This window comes from Pelobates fuscus, chromosome 2 (genome assembly GCF_036172605.1).
Source record: "Pelobates fuscus isolate aPelFus1 chromosome 2, aPelFus1.pri, whole genome shotgun sequence".
In the NCBI taxonomy this organism is placed as follows: Eukaryota; Metazoa; Chordata; class Amphibia; order Anura; family Pelobatidae; genus Pelobates; species Pelobates fuscus.
In genome coordinates, this window is record NC_086318.1 from 351,053,409 (window position 1) to 351,078,579 (window position 25,171).

Consider the following 25,171-nt stretch of genomic DNA (forward strand, 5'->3'; position numbering starts at 1 on the left):
TTTTAAGTGAAGGCCAAACTAGACGAAGTGGAAAAATTCAAGTTAGCTAAGCATCTAGTTTGGCTACGTTAGCCTCCAATTTAAAATAGACTTAGAATTCCTAACATTTCCCACTTTAGGGATTAACCCTGTGAACATTTGCACACTTCGTAATACAAATTAAAGACATTGTACAAAGCCTGATGAGGCCTCAGAGAAAGCCGTGATAATTTCCTGAAATTTTCTTACCACCATAAAACTACAACAGTGCACATTAAAATGATGGGAAGAGGCACTTTTGATGGATTGTTTTCCCAATTAGTGAGGCCTTGAAGTGAAACTCGTTACGATGCTGACGTCTCACCATCACCTCTCCCTTTTCCTGCTGCACAGTGTGTTTCCTGCTTTAAAAATGGGACTGTTCACTTGGATAGGTCAAAGAACCTCCACTAATTGAAACAGTCAACACAGAAGGTTTTATTTAGGTTTGTAAGAAAAAAGAAAAAGAAAAAAGAAATAAAAAAATATGGACATTACAAAAGGTTTTCTATTTCTCTATTCTAACTTTATGCTAAAATGTATTCATTTGTGTGTATTTTAAAAATATTAAAATGTTTCTGCTGATAAACACTACACTCAAATTTAATAGAAGTATGCAACAAAAGCCATATTTGCCTTCCTCACTCCAGTTATGGTGTATGAAGTCCCCACTCTATGCACTAGGTTTCTACCTAACTTTATGTCCTCACCAGCCTTTAGTGTGGAGGACATTTCAGGGATGTGCTCAGAGCTCCCACTTAAAACAAAGGTAAGTTACATAACTGGCTGAAAGATGTTCAGTTACTTTCTGGTCTTGGCAGTACTCAATATAACAAATTTAGAACTTGTATTATCTATCACTTACTGAGATCAACTCCAGCCTCGAGAGTTCTCTTACAAATATTTGTAAAAAAAAAAAACACATCACTTTTTATTTTTTTTAATACTTCTCTGATTATATCCAGACATCATCTAAATGCACCACTGGTTTGTTGATTTTGGCAGCATCACGAAGGCCAAAATAAACTAAAATACTAAACATGTTCTGTGAATCACATTACAACACATGTTCTGAACCTGTGGTATGCATGCCCAGGGGGTACGTGCACCACAAACAGGGGTATGGTTGCACAGTGGACAGATTGTGCACTAGGGCAGATAAGGCACCTCCTTGCCCAGTTGTCATGTGCCTACTCTCCCTGAATGTGCGGTGTCGGGAGAATGAAAGTAGGAGGCGAGGGAATGCTGATGTATGTGCGATTCCAGAACTCCATCGCGCGCCCTATGACATCACTTTGGCCCCAGCATCACTAAACAGAGTGATTGGAAGCAGTCCTGGAAGAGCACAAACATTGCACAAGCCCCAGACAAAGGATAAACTCCAGTACTCCCAAGGTTAGGGAGTCTGGGTGGAATTAAATAATAATAAATAAATAAAATTAAGTGTGTGAAAGAATGTGTATGTCAGGAATGAAAATTATGGCATAACATTTGCAATAGTAGACAAACCAAGGTATTGCAAATGGGGTATGTCCTGTCTTTTTTAGTAGCCACTTGGTCACAAACACTGGCCAAAGTTATTGTTAATATTTGATTGTGTGTGAAAAATGCAAAAAACTAATCTGAATGCCAATTTTGGCCAGTGTTTGTGGCTAAGTGGCTACTAAGAAAGACTGGACATGCCCCTTTTGAAATACCTTGGGTTGTCTACTATTGCAAATGGTATGCCATCGTGGGGGTAATTCTCATTCCTGGGCTACCATACGGTCTCAAAGGCAACGTAACCAATCTGGCTAATTTCAATATGAAAAAACTGAAACGCAAGCCTTATATTTGACTCAGTAACTTTTGAAAACACCATTGTAGCAAACTCACCCCTTTAAGGGAGTTTGCCATGAGCTTTTGGAGGGGCCTGCTTGCCCGCCTCCTGCCCTGTGACTACGGCCCCTGTGATGTATTGCCCTTTAAGAACATATTTGGGCATAATAGATTTTTATTGTGCGGCTACTGGTCATTTAATTATAAAAATATTATTTACCACTTTTAATCAGGCTTGCAATTCAATATAGATTAAATATCAGTTTCATTTGGAATTTAAACTTTTTTTAAAGGTGGAGAAATACTGCATTACAACACCAAATCTTTGAATACATTTGTATTATACAAACCAAAATGTATAAACACAATACTTGCTATATTAACCCCGACCTTGCAGCATTAAACAGCAGCTACTGCATTAGAGAGTTCCTACTCTGATATCCCCAAACTATGCAGTATGATTATCAAACCAAATTCATTTCCATTGTTAAGCCTTCTCTTTATTTACATGTCTCTTGCCATACTCAATTTAGTCACATATCCCTACCAGTTCTCAACCAAACAAAATGTACTCTGACACACGAGGACGAATGCAGCGCTTTACAGATACTGCATGGTACATGGCTTTTCAGAGTACAAAACACAGCTCATATCACTAAATAAGGAACCGGGTTCTGTAATGAATGAACATGATATGGTTCAGTTTATCGATCAATTAAATTTATCACATGTGATAACAGGACTTGCTATTTGGGGACACAGGGATATGGGATAGAATCAATCCCAAGAGAACAGAGTGAGACACTCCTTATTGGAGTACACAGAGGGATACCTCAAGCAGTATATTATATGTATACACACACACTCTTTTGCCGATTTGTTATGACCGATCTATATAATGCTTTATAATAAAAAAAAAAATTTAAAAAAAAAAAAAAAAAAATTAATTTCAGGTCATAGTCACAGTTAACACAGTACATATCATGCATAAGAGCAAGAGAATATGAAAAGTCAATTGTACACATTAGACAGAGCATTTGTCTCAGATTAGTAGTGGACCACGAGCCAAGGATTTTTGTGTTTTAATACTATTGGTGTCTACATGTGATCTTGTGCCTCTTCCGCATTGGATGTTCGCGGCATTCCCGGTGGAACCTATGGTGTGGGCTAGCTATAGGTGAGGAAGGTGGGAGAAGATAGTAGGTAATGTACAAGGTCTTCCTGGGGTAGCTAGACTGCATTTTGTCAGAGGTTGAAGCTCAAATACTCCGATCTAGCCCTGCTTGAGTTTACCTGTTACCCCGGGTGGGGGAGGTCTAATCATTTTGCAAGGGGATTTGAGGGAGCTATAATATGTGAAGCGTGGTGGTGCATTGGATGGCTAGCAGTGGTGAGGGTTGCCGTAAGAAAAGAAACATTAAAACATCAAAAAAATCGTAACATGCATTCAAATTTAAACAGTGAAAGGGTTGGTGCTGCTTAGAACCGGATGTCTGGAAGCAAGTTGGTACTTGTGGATGCATCAGCCGCTGTTTTGGCCCGTCTGGGAACGAACGGGACCACTTTTGCTGGGTCCCAGGTGCAGGATTGTCCACTTGGAGCTCCAAGGTAGGCAGCAGTTCTTTTGCCCCTTGCATGTCCCGTATGGTGGAGGCAGATTCCCCATGGTGGACCAGCAGTGTTCAAGACCCGCTCCAGTTGTATTTGACGTTATGCTGGCGTAGTTGAGTTGTGAAGAGCTGGAGTGAGCAACGCCATGCTAGTGTGGACCCCAACAGGTCTGCATAAAAGGAGAACTGCATGTTCTCAAATAGGTAGGGTGAGTGGTTTCATGTGGCTTGTATCACAGCTGCTTTGTCCCTGTGGTTTTGGAAGCGTATCAGGAGATCTCTCGGTGCCAATGTTGGGGCCTTTGCGGCTCTTGGTAACCAAAACAGCCTCTCCATGGTCATTGCTTGGCTTGCTTGGGAGGCAAGAGGGCCTGCAGGAGTCGCCGTATCACATGTGGTATCTTGGCCTCTGGTATCTGTTCTCCGATACCTCGGATCTTGACGTTTAGGCTATGCCTCTGATCCTCCAGTGCCGAAAAGCGTTGATCATAGATAATGTGCTGCTGCTTCAGATCTTGCACCGCTTGCTGCAGGAGTTGTGTTTGTGGTGTGTTTTGGCGGGAGTCAGCCTCCAGAGTGCCCAGACAGCCTGTCAGACCTTGCAGGTCCTTACGAAGTTTGGACATGTCGGCCTGTATAGTGAGCTGAGGCCCCACCAGTAGTTCCTTCATGACCGCAGTGGTCACCGGAGAGGAGTCTGAAGAGGTGCCATCACGGCAGATGAGTGCTCCACTTCCACCCCTGTTGTAAAGTTGTCTGAGACATCAGAGCATTCGTCATTGTAGGCGGCCATGTTTGGGCCCTGGGCACTGAGCGCTTGTCTCCAGAGGTCTCCGATATTTAGGCTTTGCCGCAGTTTGTGGGGCTTGAGCTTTTTGTTTTTTTGACCCATGTTGTTGACAGCGACCTGTGGGTCAGTTTGGTGCCGGATTTGGTCTGGGCTTGCGGGCCCAGAATGCTTGTTTTGTGCAGAGCTTGTGCGGCATGCAGCCATTCAGGTCAGTTGCTTGTTTCTGCCCAAAACACTATCTTTTTAAGGGTATATTTGACGCTCTCCCACATCCTGTAAATGAGGGAAACATGTAAACACAGAATGTATCCTATCTCCTCTCCAGACAACTTTAAAGAAAGTTTAGCTTTTAACAAAGCATTTGATAACTGGACTCATAGTTCTAAAAAGAGGACAAGATACCTGCTGATGACCATAGACCTACAGGCAATATTATTCAGCAGTTTAAATTGAGGATTTTCAATATCTGAAATATTAAAGATCAAATATATAACTTAATGTGAGTGTAATATGTGTATATCTAAGTGAGGGAAAAGAGTAAACATACTTGTTATAAGCATGGACCGCAAACAATGAATCTTTCCCATTAGTGATGGTCCAATCCAAATATTGAAAACATAAATATAACTATAAATCAGTAGCAAGTGTTGATAAAACATCAATACTCCTTTCCTTAGTAGTCATATTTAATTTTAAGAAAGCACCTTCCGGGGGTGGAGCCGACAGCCGAACTGACTGGTCGCACGCACTGAGAGCTCCGTGACTTTTCAGCACAAAACACTGCCAAAACTGCTCAAATTCTCCTCAAATTTGGAAGACGAACCTGACCCTACCTGGTAAACAACGCAGAAATGGGCAGGAAGACTAAGAAGCTCAAACCAGACCAACCACGACCTGGCACAAGCATCGGGGAACTGTGGCGGCGAGCACATGGCGCCATGGAGCCTAACATGGCCGCCTATCTGGGCGACTTCGATGAACCCGAGGAACAACTCTCGGACCCCGAAGAGCTATGCCTACACACGACACAGGCGCCAGCACCTCCCAAACCGCAACCGGACTCGCCCCCGGTCACGAAAACGGTCATGCAAGAACTGTTGGCGGATCTCCGCCAGAACATCAAGGCCGATGTGGCGGACATGCGGAGGGAAATCCAAGGCCTGGCAAAACGCACCGACACTCTGGAACTCGACACCCGCACCCATACGCGTCAGATGTCCGCAATGCAGCAGGATCTAAAATCGCTACAATAGCAGCGCCAGCTAATTGAGCAAAAGTTGGCGGCATTGGAGGACTCGCGCCGCGCCCGAAATATCAAAATCAGGGGCACAGTTGAAGCGGTCCCGGACACCGAACTACCTCACCTCATGAGGCGTCTGCTGAGCTCCTTAATCCCGACTAAACAGGCCAAGGGCACAAGCTTGGACGGCATGTTTCGGATCCCCAAGTCACCAATGGCTCCAGCGGCAGCGCCACGGGATATAATTGTTAAATTCCAAAACCTACAAGATAAAGCAGCTATGACAGCCATCAAGAACAACACTCCGTTCACCTTCGAGGGCATGGCCCTTTCTTTCTATGCAGACTTATCCAGAGGAACTATGGCAAGACGCATGGCCCTGAGGCCCTTCACCGCCTTGCTTCGTGCTCACCATATCTCCTACCATTGGCGCTCATTTTATAAGCTCCATGTACTCCACGGAGACACAGCATACTTAATAGCAGACCTGCAGGAGGCAAGTAGACACCTGTCGACCTTGGGACTACCTCTGAACTCTCTGCGGCAACCCCGCTCATCCTCTAAGCCCCATGAGTGGAACCCGGCCACTGCCGAGACATTTGTTCCGAGAGAGTCCACTCTCGTCCCCCAGGAACCGGGCCCGGCCTGAATACACCTGGGGAACCTGAAGGGACAAAACACCCTCTCTTACCATGGCCCTAGTGTAGCACTGCTACTACCCCTGATATGCCTATCAAGCTCGAGGAGCCGGCATCGGCTACTCGAGATGGACTAACCCAGTAACGTTTGTTATATCAAGTTGTCTTTGTTCCTTTTTCTTTTCTCGCTCCAACCGCTTACACATGCTTTCCTCTACTGTTCTCACAGCACCGCGACGATGCAACAGGCACAGAGGACATTGTAGACCATATTCCAAGTGGTAGACCCCCCATTTGAATAATATAGTCTGACGTAACTGTTTACGCTTATACCAGACGAATTCACAACCTAACAGATCATCAGTTAAGTACATATGCGCTGCTAGACTACGAAGCGATGCTACTTTAATTATCAGCACGCAATAGCCAGGTATATTGCTTTTCAGAACCCTAAATCCTAGGCAGGTACAGCGCAACATATCCATCACTAGCTCAGCAGACCCCTACACAAGTAAGACTAACGTTGACCCCATTGTCACAGATGATAGTGTGCTAATGTAGAAGGGCAATTGCCTGGCCAGTTTAACTTATAACTAGTCATATTGTCTATCTAGGTTTTGTTCTCTTTCTGTTGTTTGTTTTCTTTCTTTAACACGAAAAGTAACCTTAGTTAAGCTTATGACCCTATAATTTAACAAAAGTCAGTACGTCAACCTGAACCGGTATTCTGTCTGCCTACTCATATAATTGACGTGATGATGTAATCCTTGATGAATCTACATAACATATATATGTGCAATGTACTAATCTGCCAAACCTGTATTTCAATGTCGACCTAAAAGCTTGCAATAGCTGTTGTGGCATTGCTCGCATCTTTGCATCTCTTTTGTGCACAATAAAATAAAGAATTTAAAAAAAAAAAAGAAAGCACCTTCCCTCAGTGCTATCAGTATATCACTGCTGTTCAATGCTGGATGGATTCACACTATCAGTGCTTTTACACAGGGGGGCCTAGATGGTTTATGGTGCTTAAGTTGTATTTTTACGCTGCAGCCCCTTACAGACATTTATTAATGAACTGTGTCTACCATAGGGCATTCTTTGCCCACCTTTAAATACACTTAACTGCCCCAGGTTGTACATCATTGCCACGGTGAATGGTGAAAGTGAAAAGGGCTTGAAATGTGTAGGTTATCATATACTGCTAAATCTACAGTTTAAATTAGAGGCAAAACATTTAAGTCTATAAGCTAATTTGTTTCAGCTATAAATGAAATTTTGTGGGTAAAAAACAAACAATAGTGACCTACAATTAGCTCTAAACAATCTTCCTTAAATTCCTTAAGAAAGGAAATAGACATCACTCTGACGCACGCATGCTATTTTTGCATACAAAAAGAGAGCTAGAAATAGATTGGCTGAGACTAGAAGAACAATAGTTGGTAGGAGAAAGTCAGGACCCAAACCATAGTTCTTAGTAGTGCAATTAATTAAAAAGGACAAGATAGCAGACAAGCCATTTCCTCTTACGGGAGATGCAGACACTGCTCATTAAGAAGACAGCATTACTTTGGATTTGAGCTTCTAATAACAAAGTAACAAGTATTTTTCTGTTTGAGAAGGCCAACCCACATCTTCCTCTATCGTCAATTTCACGCACAATGCCAAGAAGTCAACTTTTATTGCAGAGTAGTTTGGGAATGCAATGTTTGCTTTGGATATAAGCCACAAAATTTGCCCACTGCTTCCCCCCTCTAACCCCCTTTATAAATCTCAATAGCGATATAAAAAGAGAAAACACATTACAGTGAATAAGGAAAAAAGAAATGTTAAGAAAAAATGTCCACTATTCTATCGTGCAGCTCATTAGAAGAGAATGATCAACTAGTAATACAAGCTATTTAAACAGCTTCACTACCGCAACAAAGAGTCTACTTAAAATTAGATTAGAATTATTGTCATTTAAAAACAAGATGCACTATACATTCATAACATTGCTATAAGCTTCTAATGTTTAGTTTGAATTTTGTTTTAATATGTACGCCCCGTCCCCCCCAATACTCTGAATGCTAAAACACCTTTAGCAGAGGAGGACAAGTAAAATGCTACTTTATACAGACACCAATAAACAAACACCATTGCCAATCGCACTAATGAACACAAGGGCACAAACAAGGTTTCTGAAAATGGTTCCTGGCACCCAAAATAGAAGAAATCATACTATATACATTACATTAGCCAATCAGATAAACGCTGTGATGAAAGGTTTTGTTTAGTTGGCCTATAATTAAAAAGGTTTGCTGTCAGTCTGGAAGGTATATTTTAGGTGAAAAACATTGATTCATATTAGGTCAGATGATTGTGTGTATAACCAGGCATAACAAGCAGATTAAAATGAATCCATGATCATCCCTTCTCTTTAGTTAACATGCTTGCATGAAAATGTAAATTGTTAGCTCTTCTGTAAAGGGCAGTTTGTCATTTAAAAACTATTTTAAAGATCTGAAGAATATGTCTTGGGATTCTACCCAGCCAGTTCTTGCAACATGGTGGTTTCAGTTTTTGATGAATAACTACTGTAAGACAGATGTCTCTGTACGCATCTTTACTGAATACAAATGGCTGCAAAGTCCTGCAAACGGAAATTGATTCTGCAATACCTGCATGTTTGAACCTTAATTATAAAAAGCGTAAGACTACTAAATCAGGTTGTATTGGGTTTTTTAGGACCTGCTCCTAGTTGCAACTTCCTTACAATTATGCTTTTTATGACCAAAAACTGGCACGAGGAAACACCAGAAAAAAAACAAAACCCATGCAAATTATGAAACAGGGGCATGGGGGGGGGGGGGGGAAGGGAACAACGACATAAAAAAAAAGAGCAAATTATTCTGACACACTAAAGCTACCCCCATTGTAAATATGTATTACAACCAAGTGGTATCTGATACAAGGAATGCTTTTCCAAAAGATTTAACGAAAATCAAGAATAATGATGGAGAAGGGGGGCATGACATATTAGACTTATTTAAAGAGGCTCTGTAACCAAAACTACATTTTTTGGTCATTTTATAAAGAGAAAAATGTTTACCAATGCCCAATAAGATTAAGTTCACTGAAGTTGCAATACAGTCAAAAGAGATCATAAGACAGGGGTGGGCAATCTGAGGCCCTCAATATGTTTTGGACTACATCTCCCTTGATGCTTTGCTAGCAGTATGGCCCTAAGAGCATTAAGGGAGATGTAGTTCAAAACATCTGGAGGGCCGCAGATTGCCCTCATGGTAAACACCTAATAGGTGGGGATACCGATGTCAAGTTCTTACATTTTCACAGCCCATGCTAGCAATGGCTGAATTAAAAAGTGACAGACACTTTAAAAACTAGAGAACAGATGGTATGGTCCGATGAGTTTAAAAGTATCTATGTCCTGCACTACAAAATTGACTCCCTGTATTATTTTCACTGGGTCCTCACCAGTGTATATATAAAAAACTAAAACAAAAAAAACACCAAAAAAGATCAGAATTATAAGACAAAGAAAAAAATTAATTGTAGGTATTTTGTGTAGTGTTATATTTAAAAAACGATTAACTGCCCAAACTAATGCCATGTACAAATGATTGCTTTCTTCTCAAGAAGGCTGAAAATATTTGTTTTAGCTAAATATATATAGCATGTAACTTAATTTGATGAGTTACTTCAAAGCACTAATACTCACATCATCTCTGATTCCTCTTACCTCTCAATCACAAACATTCAATTTTATAAAACGAATTATATGTAATAAAGCAACAGCCTTACTGCAAAGAAGGGTTGTATAAAAAATACATAAGGAGGGCAGAACTGTGACAACTCTAAAAGATTCACAAACATACACATTAATATATCTCTTATAATGTTCCTATACAGTAGGGCAGGGCTTGACAAATTTGCTTGAAATCTATGAGCCAGCTGAAAAAAAAAAAAAAAAAAAAAAAAAAAAAAAAACATAACTACTACAGCTTAATGTAGTTGTTTTGAAGTCTATATAATGTCCCTGCATCATTTTCAAACTAAAGGCAGGGTTTACATTGCTGTCGCTGTCTGGTAACGCCTCTGGTGAATGTTACTCAGACGGCCTCTAGAAGTGACACACACACACACACACATTCACATTTTAAATCCAGCCCACTTCCCTACCTTTGGGAAAGCTGAAGTGGATTATTTTTCCCTGGGGTCCAGTAGGGCTGCTGTCATCTCTCTCCTCCCTAGAGCTCTGTTTAGAAATGCGAGGCCGGAATGATGTCATATTCCGGCTCCCCGGATCACTGGAAGGCGTGCAAAGGGAACAGAGCAGGGAGATTATATCTCCCTCGCCGCTGCCGCCTGCCTCCCTCCGCTTTCAATAAGCAGTCAGTCCGCCTGCCTGCCTGCTTCAGCCCTGCATGAGCCTATTGCCCACCTCCAATCTCGGAAAGCCGGTCACCTCAGGGGCTGAACAGGCTCACAACCCCAGGCACCAGGACAAATTTCCTGGTCGTCATGGTGACCTGGTGCTTGGAATTTGTCGAGCCCTGCGATGGGAAACAATGCGGTCAGATCATTATTGAAGAGCTCTTGGGACGGCATTTTATGGAGGAAGAGAAAGAGGTATATTAGTGAAGCCTGCCTTATTGCCACTTTTGCAGATTTATTTCTAAAGAAAATAATTGATAGCATACCTGCATACATGTGATAAGTTAATCTCTCGATGAGTTTCACTACAGTCCCAGCTTTGATGATCGGGATACCAGACTTGGGTTGTACATTCTCCTCAAATACAATGTTCTCTTCAGAATCAGGCTCTGTAAACCTGTAAAGCTTTGGACTTGGGAGTCTCATCTGCTCTTCCTTCTCCTCCTGTAACATCGTAACATCCAACATTCGTTCTAAGGTACTCCGGTACTGCAGGGATATTAAGGCAGCCATCCAATTGTTTTTTTCTTCTGCTGATTTAGCAGCAAAAATAACACTGTTCTCATCTTTTAAAATTATTTCAAAGGCATGTCTGTACTCATTAGTGTCATCCTTATCGTTGATTTGTACCTTTCGCATAAAGAATTTCTCCTTTAAACGATATTCTGCATTGCTGGCACCTGGTAGCCTTGGTTGTCCATGATTTGATTTACAACAGATCATTAATCCATCGAAAAGGAATATATGTCTCTCATGCTTTGCTCCAACCCGTGTCAAGGCACCCTCCATGATGAACTCATTGCAACACTGTCCAATGTCTTTACCTTCCCAGCCATCAATGTTCTTTTGAATCTCATTCATTTTCTTAATGGCCAACTGCTTTCCCTTCATTTGTTGACTGTAAAATCGACATGCAGATTCACTGTACAATAAAAAGATAGAAATGTGTTAGCCAACAGGATTCAGAAGACCTTCAGTATGTTATTTGTAGAAAATAAACACAGGTTTATGTTTTAAGACTAATTCTAGTGAAAAGTAAAACAAAAACAACAAAAAACTCAGGTGAATTGGGTAAACCGTAAAAAAAAAAAAAAACATTTTTTTTTTTTAAACCCAACTATAGAAACATTTATTAAAACTATTCAAGTATCTAAAAATCTTATTTCATACCGTAAACAACCTTAGGATGCTGGTTTGAACATACAAGATAATACTTGAAGTGCACCCAAAGGCCAGATAGTTACTGCTTGGCTTATACAATGATGACATTGAGCTTGACTGTTTGAATATTGGCTTCGAACACTGAGAGTGTGTGCACAGAGCACTCTGCAATCTGCAATCTGCAGTGACGCCTGAGCATACCTCCGCCATTTCTGGCAGCAACTTAGAAATCGAACAAATGTGAAGGAAGCTGAATAATCAGATTGTGCCCATTTAGTCTCCTGCATCCAGGAAAGGAGTAAAACCCTCAACCCCCTACCTTGGGCAGCCTCCAGTCACCTCACCTTGATCCTAAAGATAATGTTAAAAAGTGAGTAAGCCTACCTACTCTGCCAAGGAGAGACAGAAAACGTTTGGTTTGTGCTACGTTTTATAGGGGAGGTGTAGTTTTTAAAAGTCTCTCTTTCTATTGAACTTTCCTTCTAAACAGATGGTTGAATTCCCGATGGTATTTACTGCCTACATGTGCAGACTATTTGTTTATAATCCTTGAACATATTTTTTAATCCTAAAACCAGTTGTGAAATTATCACAAAAAGAACAGTATGTAGTATTTATATTTAGGGATTGTTGGTCTGCATACACTGACTGAAAAGATATCGGAAATGTAAGGATTAAAAAAGCAAAGCTGGAATTATATCAACTTTCAATGAAAATCTAGTTACAAAATTAACAAAGTAAAGCAAATATTCAAGCTGCAGATAACCTGTCAAAAAAGTTAATTATTTTGCCCCAATAATAAAGAAGTTACTTTTAAATGGCACAGCTCAACTTGTCCTTTAAAAAAAAAAAAAAAAAAAAATGAATCCAAACAAGACCATAATTTCTATAAGTACGTATGCAAACACATTTGCACATTTTGCTCTATAAGTTAAGAAACGATAATATAATTACAAATATAAAGAAAGAAAGAAAAGAAAAAAACCAGACACCAAACTGAAGCACAAAACATAATAAAAACCTGAACATCAGATTCAAACCTCCCATAATTATTTGACATAAACGTACATATTGAGATCTAATGGGAGTACTGATATCTGGTAAAAAGATTAATCAAACCTGGAATTAACCGCTTACAAGGCTTCAAATGCCGTCTTTGTTGGAATGATTTGAGTTAGGACTGCAAGTGCAGCTAAATATGAAAGGCTTTCAGACAATAACTATATCTCAGCTTTAATGTCATTTCCTTTAAAAACAAAAGACAAGACCAGGGCACTCCCACCTAATCGTATTCTCTTCTGTTTACACTAACAGCAGAACAACAATACAAAGTAAAAATAAATAGGGCACTTTAGTTACTTTCAACTGTCAGTTTAAGAATTTCAAACAGTTGCTGTTTGAAGTCACTACTTACGAAGAAAGTGTAAAAGAGAAAAAAAACCAATAGTTTAAAAGGGAGAGCATTCCATTTTACAGAAATAACTATCTAGAAAGAGGTTACTGGGAGGCAGAGTCCCTCACATTTGCTAGAGCGCAGCAGAACAACAGAAATGACCAATGCATGCCAAAAATGTAATGCAAGATATTTTATTAAAAGGATTTTCGAAGTAAAGACCCATATCTGTTTAAAGGGTTACGCATTGACTGCTATTGCCAGATAACCAGTGGCATCACAGCCCCATTCAGTGCCACCTATGTCATTCTTTCGGTCTGCCCTCCCAGACCACACTAGCCCACTGGCGATCATCAGCAGAGGAAGGTCAGGCAGAGGGAGAACTTGGACTTGGTGTTAAAGTGTTAGTTGTTTTTTTCAGGATGTCTTTTTTTTTTAGTGACTATACAGAGAAGCTATCACCTATTGACTTGGATAAGTCCCTCTTTTTAAACATTCACTGGGGTGTGGTGTGTGCCGTGGCAATAAACACAAATTTGTCTGTGTTGGAAATTGTGGCTCTTCCCAGCACAATGGGTATCAAATGTGCATGTTTACCCTTGGGACATGACCAATCACACAGAGGGAATTATGGAACACATTTCAAATAACTTAGCCCTTAATTTTATATTGCTGGATAAACATTTCAAAAGTGATAACATTTTTGGACACACTTTTAAAATTGATTTTTCTGATATTTTAAATACGGTAATATGTTATGATATGTTAGGAGAAAAAAAATTGGAGTGGTTGGTTCGCTATGAAATGTTACTTTATCTTTATGGGATATTGCTTTGAGAAAAGAGTACACCAAGGAAGTGACTTTTTTATTGACTTCACGAATATTACTTTGTTAAAGCTTTTTACTGTACCACTATTATTGATGATACCTACAACAAAAAGTACGTCTTTACTGGAGAGGTGCCTGTAGGCAGAACCTCCCTCCCCCACCTCAAATTAATATGAATGGAAAATCACTCCATAGAAAGGGGATGCAGCTTTACAAAAATATAGATATCTGCTCACTGTCTTCAAGCTAAGGAGTTTTAAAAGTTTTCTGTAAAACATCGGATGTGGCTTAATGATCATTGTTTTCAAGGAAGCCATTTTTTGTTTATATTAAGAACAATTACGAAAAGCAAATCCCTGGGATCATTGTGTGGGTGTAGCTCAGAGCAAAGCCCCTTTCAATGTTCTCTACACAATGAAAAAAAAACAAAAAAAAAAACCCAACATTTTATTATTGAAGAAAGCCATGACATGGTACAAAGGTTTACCTCAGACGCCTTTTTGCAAGGCTTTTTGAGCAGATTCTTTCCATACTGCTCTGAAGGTTAAGTAAGGCAGTTATTGACTGCTTTAAACATTCTTTGTCTTCATCATCTTCACTTTTCTCTTCTAATTGCTACAAAAGCCAAAATCACATAAAAGGTCAAATTCATAATCCAGGTTACTTTTCTAGACATCGCTCACAAATGATATGTTTTACAATGTGTACAAAACAAAAAGCAAAAGCTTCCTCCTAAATACAATTGACTTCATACATTACAGGGTTACTCCAACAACCATGAGCACTTCAGTAATTTGAAGTGGTCATGGTTACTGAAGTCTTTATTTGCAATGTTTTCTATGAAATGGTGCACATACCAAGTTTAAATCCTTGACTGACAGATGTGTAACTCAATCATCAACAGCATTAGGGGGGGTGTTATGATCCTGTCCAGTTCCAGGCTGTGTAAGGTCAGTTCTGTGCAAATTTTGATGCACAGTCACGCATTCATTTGCTGAGAATGGTTAGCTAATGAATGAGCGAGAGGAATCATCAATATCTAGCTGTAAAACAGTTTGCCCCATTAACAATAGTGGTGTTATGGATGGTTCTAATAATGTGATTGCAATTATAATGGGGTGCTGGGGGCTTAATTTTAATTGTCCAAAAACCTAAATTTTTTAAATAAAAAGCACATTTCTTGTGTGTCATGAGCAATCAACATTCTCTGAGAGAAATATTAAACACCTACTGAAGACATGTAGCAGAAGTCAAGTCTTTGTTATACTTTTCTGTGATTTAATCTTGGTAGCTAACAAGTTCTGTCTGCCTTTGATGTGTCACTTAACAGATTCAACAACCTTTGATTTATTATACTCTGTCACTATGACACCATATTTGCAATTAATGCATTCTACCTGCTTTTCCACATTATTTCTTCACATTGATGCACATTCAGCAATTTACCTTTTTTTTTTTTACACTGATTAAATGTCGATGACAAAAGAATAAAGTATATAAAACGATTTGCAGTTTCAGTGAACATTTTGACATTATAATGACATTGATAATGTGAAGTTACCTGCTGTATGTAGCCCTGGGAAGCAGCCTTTTTTTGCTGTTCGACAGAACACTCAATGTGCACAGAACACGCAAGTCTAATCTATTCTTATCATAAACTTCAACTAAAATACCAAACCTTCACACCTTCAAAAAAATAAGTGAGTGGCCACTGTGGTTAATCTCTATTTTTCCCAATGTCTACACGGAAAAGGACATTTACAGTGGCTAATTTACATAAAGCCTTGGCAGTCGAAGATATACCATATGAAATACCACATACTTAAGTATATTGCATTGTATGCCACTAAATGTGACTCCAAGCACCAAGACCTCTTCAGTGTTTCTTGAAATGTTACACATATCGAGATTAAAGGGACACGCCAGGCACCCAGACCACTTCTGCCCATTGGAGTGGTGTGGGTGCCAACTCCCACTACCCTTAAAGGGAAACTCCAGTGCCAGGAAAACAATCAGTTTTCCTGGCACTGCAGGTCCCCTATCCCTCCCACCCCCCAATCCCCGATTGCTGAAGGGGTGAAAACCCCTTTAGTAACTTACCTGAGGCAGCGACAATGTCCCACGTCGCTGCTTCTTCCTCCGCGCCGCTCCTCCCTCTGATTGAGTCGGCCGGTGGGCGAGACTGATCCCGCCCACCGGCTGGGGAGACCTAATGCACATGCGCGGCATTAGAGCTCCCCATAGGAAAGCATTGGAAATGCATTTCAATGCTTTCCTATGGGGAAATGAGCGACGCTGGAGGTCCTCACACAGCGCGAGGACGTCCAGCGACGCTCTAGCACAGCACTGTGCTAGAAACCAGGAAGTGCCCTCTAGTGGCGGTCTACTAGACAGCCACTAGAGGTGGAGTTAACCCAGCAAGGTAATTATTGCAGTTTATAAAAAAAACTGCAATAATTACACTTGCAGGGTTAAGAGTAGTGGGAGTTGGCACCCAGACCACTCCAATGGGCAGAAGTGGTCTGGGTGCCTGGAGTGTCCCTTTAACCCTGCAAGTGTAATTATTGCAGTTTTCATAAACTGCAATGATTACATTTCAGGGTTAATTCCTCCTTTAGTGGCTGTCCTTTGTATGGAGAGGTCTAATGCGCATGCGCGGCATTGCCGCACATGCGCATTAGGTCTACCCGCCGGCGGGCATGGTGATGGGGAGGAGCGTGGGCGGACCCAGAAGCAGCGCCGAGGGAAATCGGCGCTGCCTCAGGTAAGTCACTGAAGGGGTTTTGACCCCTTCAGCAACCGGGGATGGGAGGTGGGAGGGAGAGGGGACCTGCAATGCCAGGAAAACGATTTGTCGTCCTGGCACTGGAGAGTCCCTTTAACTCCTTTGCTGCTGCAGCTGTACCGCCATTCCCAAAAGCATTGTCATGCCAAAGAATGAGTTGGTATTTGATATATGTTATGAGTTGTTTTTGCACAAGTTGGAATAACATTTACTGTAGGCTTTGATCTTACACCAGGCCTAAGCCATAAAACTACTAGATAACCATCACCAGAGCTGGACATAGGGCATTGTAAAAGGTATTGGTGCATATGCTCTGACTTTGGGGTCTTCAAAGAACAACATAGTTTAAGAAAATATGGAGTGGAAAACTGTGATCCTCCCAGGGGTCTGCCCACCGAGAAACAACTAGTTTTAAGGTATATATTGAGGATGTTAGACCATCCAGAGGGAGATTTTCTTTTTTCAACAACTACTTTGAGACCTGTAACATCTGAAACTCCAACAAGAATTATATATAAGCGGTAAATACATGTAGGGATTTCTTGTGTTTTCTCCTATTTTATTTTATGTACTGCTTTGCAATTTGTTATCTGTATTTCTGTATTTTTTGTACACAGCACTGTGAATCCTTTTTGTCAGATTAAATGTTTACTTAATCAGCTTGTGTCTTTGTTCTCTATGAGCTCACTCTTCTGAGGAAAGCTCAGGTAAACATGTTACCAAAAAAGGTTAATTATATATGTCTGATCAGTAAAGTAAGGTTGTGATATTATAATTCTACTGTGTATTGGGTAACCTAAGACACCCGGATATAAAGTCTTGGCGGTGGCAGTAAGGTGTGTACTAGGGTGTTAGTGTAGAAGGGAATGCAGGGGTTAATTTAGTGGTTGCTGGGATTAGCAACAGGTAACCAGGGGCCTGGTGTCATTAACCCTTTCCCACTCTCCCCACTGTCTCGGCTGGGCCAATAGCCCACATTCGTGACAAGCATGATTAGCCAATGTCAATTCTGCTCATTATTCTATGCACAGATGCTTATTCAATGGCTGAGAATGATGAGCTGATGCTCTCACTCTCTCTCTGATGAATGAGCAGCAGGATTGGCAGCACTGCAGAAACCAGATGCAGTACAGCTGCCATCATTAAATCCTCGGTGCCTGAAGGGACCAGGTCAGAGGGAAAAATTGTAAAACAAATTTTTTTCAGTACCTTCAAAACATATAAAACAATACTTTAGAATAAATATGATGAAAAAACAGTAAGCACATAAATTATGTTACAAATCAATAATACACAAAGTCAAAAATACAAAACAAAAATTATAATTAGTATGAATCATTTGGAGCCTGAAGATACAAATAACACTAATATTAAAACATTTATCTTTTAAGTATCCTACTTCCGATACAAAATAGAAATCCTGCACAAATTTTGGTACAAACTACGTTTCATTGTACTAACTTAACTTACCCAATGGCGAAACAATAGACCTTACCTTTATGAATTCAAAGTAGTGCAGGCAATAGTAAACAGGAGCAAGGAGGAGTCGAGGCAGAACATACTGCACAGCTTCTTTAAAACCTTCACCTATGGACTGAAAAAAAACAAAAAACACATCAGCAACAAGTTTGAAAAGTTCTTTCAAATACACCACATACCATATGAAAGTACGAGCAAAACGGTATAGCACTCTGAACTACACTGCATTGTAAGTTAAACATGATCCAGTGTTCTTTAACCCCTTAAGGACCAAACTTCTGGAATAAAAGTGAATCATGACATGTCACACATGTCATGTGTCCTTAAGGGGTTAAACGTGTCCTAAGGATTTAATAAAAGGATACGATTTCAAGACATTCTTAGTGTACAGGTGTGCAAGAAAAAACAGGAACCACTGACCATGTTGTAGGAGTGATATCAATAAACACCTGCCTGTTAAATGGGTGCTTAGGACAGGTTTAAAAAACATTGCACTAAAACTATTGCTCACAATCGTTTAAGGGAATATCTCGTTAAAAAGATTAACAAATGCCCAAAAATTACCCAGAACAACTGGCTCGGTTTTATCCACGTTATGTAACACTCTCAACATTTATTATACCTGAAGATAGAGGGCAGCACCAGGCTTCGAAAGCTGACCAAGGAAATGATCATGAAATCCTGGCCGCAAGATATCCTGAGCGTAAGACTCATAAGGGTCAAAGGCAAGCTCCTGAAAATACATGAGTTTTAAAGAAACATTTATTTTCTATGTCTTTAAACAAAATGAACTAAACATGACAAACGGAAAGAGTAAAAATCAATTAAATCCATTAAAATGGTGCCTGGAGTCTGTATGTGCAGCGTTTCACGATGAAACTCTGCTCATTCTAAGTTTATCCCCTCTGCTGCCAGGTGGCTTAATTCTGAGCATATTTGAAGGTCTGATGGCAGCTTGCACAGCATGATGGTTATGGGTGTCTAATGGCAACATGCTCACTCCCCCTTCATGGCACACCACTTCTGCCCTCAGCAAAAGGGACTGTCTTTTGTGCAGCATGTCAACTTTTCAATCCAGAGTGTGATACTTTCCGGTTGTAAACCCCACTCTGTGAACTGAAATGCTGATGTGCTGTTAACTGTCTTGAATATAAATGTCTTTGCTGTTCAAAAGACCATGAGTTCATCCTTGTAGATATTTTTTGCACGCAGTGCCCCCGGCACCACATTTTATGAAGTGGTCTGCTGGGTCCTTGCACTTTATATACAGATAAAATTATGACCTGCTGTAATTTGAATATGTGACTACATGCCAGGTTATGAAAACACCTCAAAATTTAAACTGGCATTAAATGTGTAAGTCAACAGCGGTTTTTCAACCACAAGAAACCTAGATTCTTTTTTCATTATTTCACAAATATGTTTTGATATATGTGTATTATTTCTTTTTGGCCGTTTCAGTTTATAGTCACAATAAAGAATACTGCATAAATACTGTGTTTGCAATTGCCTCCACCTAGTGGTTAGCTGAGGCCTTGATAAGATTTTCTGAAATAGAATTAAACTTGATCAAAACAAGATCATTTCTGAGAAAAGATATTTCAGACCACAAGATCTACTCACTTTAAGTCTTCATACTTATTATTTTGCTTTATTTGTGCCTACAGCAAAGCTTTGGAGGAATTTTAGAAAGAGTATACTTTTGTAAATGCTATTATATATACTTGCAAGAGCTGGATTAAAATTTGATCAAAAAAAAAATCAAAATGAAAAAGTTCTCTAGTTGTTTGATATACTGCTATACAGTAAATTCCCTTCACAATTCAAAAAACACAAAGGTCGGCATTGATTAATTCAAAAACAGGATGTTCAAACCTACCTCTGCTAAATCCTCAAAGCAGTTTCCTACCAACGGGTGAGGTCTGCCTTCATCTGTCATTTCCACTGAGTCTTCAATAAGGCCGAGAAGCTTCACACTAAGTTCATGGATATCAATGATTCGACTAAATATATTTTCTACATCCTAGATAGACCCGGGTTATAAATTAAGAATATTCAGTCATGTGAATTACAGAGCTGAATGCAACAACCTAATGATTCTACAGATCCATGCAAACCAAGTCTTGTTAAAGGGAACCACACACTAACACAAATTCAGCTTAAAAGGACACTTCATGCCCCATAAGCACGTTTTGTGTGTGAAGAGTGTATCCTGTTTTTTTCCATTTTGGAAAAAGTGCAAATTTCAATAGAAATGTACACATTATGAATTAACCTGGTTACACACTCACCTGACTTTTCAAGCAGACAGCTGGTCCAGTTAGCTTATTTGCACTAAACCCAATTGCCCAGAGCACCTGCCTCGCAAAGACTTCACATTGAGCTGCATTGGAAAGTCTTTGAATGGACAGTCATAGTCTGGGCTGGGTTAGAAAAGTAGGGCTTGCAAAGGCAGCAGGCAAGAGATCTACAGATTGTGCAAGCTGTTTTTAAATATATCCCTAGTGAAAGCAATTAAGAATTAAATGCAAGCAAGTTTCCATTTGGGGTATATCTACTAACTTTGTTTATGCAGCCCTAGTCACCTCCCCTGCGTGTGTATTTTTTTTTCTTCTTCCCAATTTTAATCAGATTTTACAATGCGTTTACTTTTTTTAGTTCTTATCTCATGCTTTGTTCTTTGAACTTTAATCACACACAAGGCTAAATAAAACACTATGCAATAAAGGAAGCAAAAATGATTTGACTTTATTTTTTAGAAAGTGTGTAGGAAGGCTCAGTGAGTCACAGAGGAGGAGAAGGATGCAAGGCATGATCTATAAACCTAATTAAGCTAAAGTTATTTTAATGCTTATAGATTGCCTTTAAGGACCTTTCATATATCCCATATTAACTAACAAAATTGTCTTCCTTAGACCATAAATGCTACAAGTTTTACTATAAGTAATGAATTTGAAATACAGAAGCATATATTTGTAATCTTTTCATTTGAAGAATGGATAATTTGAAGAATGGATAATTTAAAGTCAGTCGGTACAATTTAAGGAATATGAAAAGAATCCTCTTAATAGTACGATTATACTTACATGAGCTGAAAATAATTTTGTATTGGAGGAAAAAGGCTCCCGGAACACTTTAATGATGAGATTCAGTTCCCTTATGTACTGTCTAACCTCTGCCATAAATGACTTCACGAGGTCATAGTACATTTGCTCCCCCAAAGTAGAGGGCTCCTCCTCAGCTAAAGACAGGACACTTATGTCTTCTTCATCTTGATGGAACATGTCCATCAACACCTACAAAAATGATTTATGAAGAAAGCATGAAATTATAACATTGAAAAACAACAGTATTTTCCATGAACAAATATTTTCTAGCAAATGCTACCTCTCCTGACATAACTGCGCAGGTGTCCAAAGGAGGGCAATAATGAAATGTTCAATAAAAAGCATGAATTGTGCTGCGTAGAAGGAAATTAAAATATTTGTTTATTCTTTCTGAATACCTTAGGAAGAGAAGATTTTGGCAGGTTAGATCCTAATTTAAAAACAGGACATAGTTATTAGTTTGTAATCCGCTTCAACATGAAGGGAAAATTTCGATTATAACAAATCTTTAAACTAAACCTGTCATGTCAGGGTCATGTTAAAGTACAAGAGCTCTTTAAAGCTCTATGAATATAGAAGTTATTAAAAAACATTAATACTATTTTGAAATGCTTTAGAAGCTTTTGTGGTCTTACTACCTTTTTGGCACCACAACAGTCAGCCCCCTTCCCCATCCCATCCCCTCCCTCCAAATAACACTGCATCATTGTCAGAACAGAGTGATATCAGTATATATGTGAGAAGGAGCTGCAGAACCTGTTGGAGGGTTCTGCTGCTCTCAACTGTTGCTCAAATGTCAAAACAGACATCTATAAAGACAGCTGAGAGGAGAGGCGACATTTACAAACCTAATAATTTGCTAGCAAATCTACTAGCACAAAGTATGAATGTTTTTTTTGTTTCTACTATCATTTAATGTTGAGTGTATCATGACAGGATATTTTAACATGGGAACAAGTTATATATTTACATATAATTTGGCTACAATTTCATGCACAAAATTGTAAGGCAAAAAAAAAAAATAAGAGTTTATTTTGAAGCTGCTTTGACAATGTTTCATTATTATCCTGGAGGAAATAATTTTACATATACGGTAAGTATAGTATTTTGCAATTACAACCTCTTTGGCAGTAGAAACACATAAATTCTGATTTATTGTCTATTGGGTGTACTTGGGTAGTAAAAGCATCAATCACCGCTCAAAAAAACTGTGACATGGTAGACGGACAATTTTATTATAAGGAGATAAATTTCATATGGATCCAAAACTCAGAGGCAATTGCTGCACTTTGCAAAAGGCCATTCTGAAGATCATTATTCTAAGGTTCAGCATTGATTTTCCACAGCATTAAAAATTAAAAATACTAAAATGTTTTTTCTTTTCTTAGATAAGGAAAACGTGACAGGCCTTTCAGTTTCAATTTGAAGTGGTTGCATACATTCTAAATTAATGATATTCCCATCATGTCACATTGAAATACTGTCACTCATCCATTTTATTTATGTCAGTACACCCCCTCCCAATCTGGAACAGTTATTATTGCATGCAGCCCATACTGCTTACTGGTGCATTCACTTTAAGGAACTTAAAATGGTATGTCCCCTCATTATGCATATCATTACAGAAGGTGGCAATCACATGCGCTTCTAACATATGGCTAAACAGCTAGGTATAGAACCAAGACATCTGGCTTTTTTCTTCCTAACAAAAGTGCAAAGACAAGTATAGCTATTATTAGTTGGAGGGAGGGTGCATGTAAATGAGCTGGTCCACACATGATTAAGGCATGACACCTCATTTTATGTGTGCATTTGGGATTTCCAAGTATATGACAGAAAAATAACAAGATTAAAGCTACTCTGAGCAGCAGTTTTGTATTTATAGAAGACTATATAGTTATTATTACAATTTTCTACAAAGTAATGTGTTGATTGGAAAGTTACCCAAACTAAACCTCAGTTGAGCAGTCATATTGTTTATAAAGTATACTTAAGGGGTGGCTTTTAATAATAATACTTTAAAATTAGAGATCTTCAATGGAGGGCTTAGCTGTAGAGAGCTAACAGAAATACTGCTTAGGAACATCCACCTTACTAGGGGAGCTGGGGAGCAGTGCCCAGTGAAAGAACCTAGGGAAGAATTGAAATCATTCTAGAACGGGTTGGCTACTTATAATGGAGTTTCCAGGGCACCATTATGGCTTCAGCAAGATTAACCTCAAATCTGTACTTTTGTGCATAGAGATGCTGCCCATTTACATTGACAAAGTAAAACCCTGCCATTTCTGAGAGACAACAATGTTTACATTTTTCAGAAAACACGCCTGTAGACTAGAGGCTATCAACTAGTCAGCTTTCTTCTTCAGATGCTTGGATTTTTAACCCCTTAAGGAACAAACTTCGGGAATAAAAGGGAATCATGACATGTCATGTGTCCTTAGGGGGTTAAAGGACTTTGTGTATGGTGACATCATAGTGAAGTACTGGCTTGGCAGATCGGGGCGGTAGCAGTTCTTATACAATGCTTCTTTATGAGTAATATTTTCATGCCTGATGATCTCACCACAGGTGGATTGGGCAGCAGTGAGGAGATCATTCGCTTACAGGTAAGTACATTTTTTAAACAATGCTGGGAGGGGGCATAATATAAACCTACTAAGGAACAAAATATATTAATATGTGAGTGCAACTTTCAGTCTGCTCAGTTTTTTGTTTACAAATCGAAATAAGAATAATAATATAAAGGTTTCTAGTCAATTTGTTTTTTGTTTTTTGCTGCATAGTGCAATGCTGATAGCCTTGCAGTTCACATGACAACATCCCATTTAATGATTTGCTGCTGGCATCTCATTCTCTCAGAAGTCACTCTCTAATTTACTCTAAGTAGTTATTACCATTATATGTTTGGGGGGGAAAAAAAAGGCGGCCACTGTAGGCACTGTAATGGCTTCATCTCATTGAGGTGGTTTTAGTGTTTGCAGCCCCCTACACCATCTTTGTGTACATGATGAAAGTGTTTTTACAGCTAATGAGAATTCCCAGCAGACCATCAGGCATGAGCCTGAGCAGCAGTTGATGGTGGCAATTGGCAAGTGTCAAGTGACTGCTGTCTGCTTACTACAGCCATCACTGCTGGTATGAATTGGTATAGCTAGAAGAAAGAGTAATCTGGAAACTTGGACCTTTACTTACCTTATCAACACACATGGCAACTTTTATGTCTTGCTTTGTAATCTCATAATGTCGTATATTCCGTACATAATTCCCAGCAAGTTTTAAAATATCTGCAGAAATGTATTCTAATACTGCTACTATGTAAACAGATACTTGATGGTCAATTTTATAACCTAAGATCTCCTAAAAAGAAAGAAGAAACAAATGTGTTATTCATCTACTGAAAGTATTTTGTGACAAATTATTTATTGGAGTAATGCAAAGTAGAAGTAAACAAGAGTATTTATCGCAAATGCAACGCCAACATTACAGGAATTACTATTTTAGCACAAAAGATGCAAATCTTGGGTGAAGATGGAAGTTTGGAATAATCAGAAAAAAAATTCCAGCATCTAGCATCACACTTTGACACCATTCCTAACTTCGTCTAACCATATCCCTTGCTAACCCCAACACACTGTTTAGCAACGTGGCTACAAGGTTGAGGAATGTCTTTGCTATGACTGGCTAAGGGATTCATCCTTGCAGCTAATCACGAAGTTCTGCAAGGTTACATCAATAGCAAGGTACACACCAATCACAGACTCAGAACCTGCCTATTTGCCTGCAGCATGGGCTGACTGACATCCAACAGGCTGTCACATCGATCCAATGCCATGACAGGTTCTGAAAAACTACTGCTAGATATGTCA

At 39.4% G+C, this 25,171-nt stretch overlaps 1 protein-coding gene across 1 annotated transcript in view; it reads right to left on the reverse strand.

Moving 5' to 3' along the window:
- Window positions 1–25,171, reverse strand: part of SOS1 (SOS Ras/Rac guanine nucleotide exchange factor 1) — a 117,020-nt gene that overhangs the window by 36,288 nt on the left and 55,561 nt on the right. The window contains exons 4-10 of the mRNA XM_063443627.1: window positions 24,498–24,662; window positions 21,285–21,494; window positions 20,078–20,221; window positions 18,821–18,931; window positions 18,215–18,313; window positions 14,422–14,549; window positions 10,818–11,473 (exon numbers count right to left, since the gene is read on the reverse strand). Coding sequence (XP_063299697.1) covers window positions 10,818–11,473; window positions 14,422–14,549; window positions 18,215–18,313; window positions 18,821–18,931; window positions 20,078–20,221; window positions 21,285–21,494; window positions 24,498–24,662 — 1,513 coding nt within the window. The remainder of the gene's footprint in view (window positions 1–10,817; window positions 11,474–14,421; window positions 14,550–18,214; window positions 18,314–18,820; window positions 18,932–20,077; window positions 20,222–21,284; window positions 21,495–24,497; window positions 24,663–25,171) is intronic.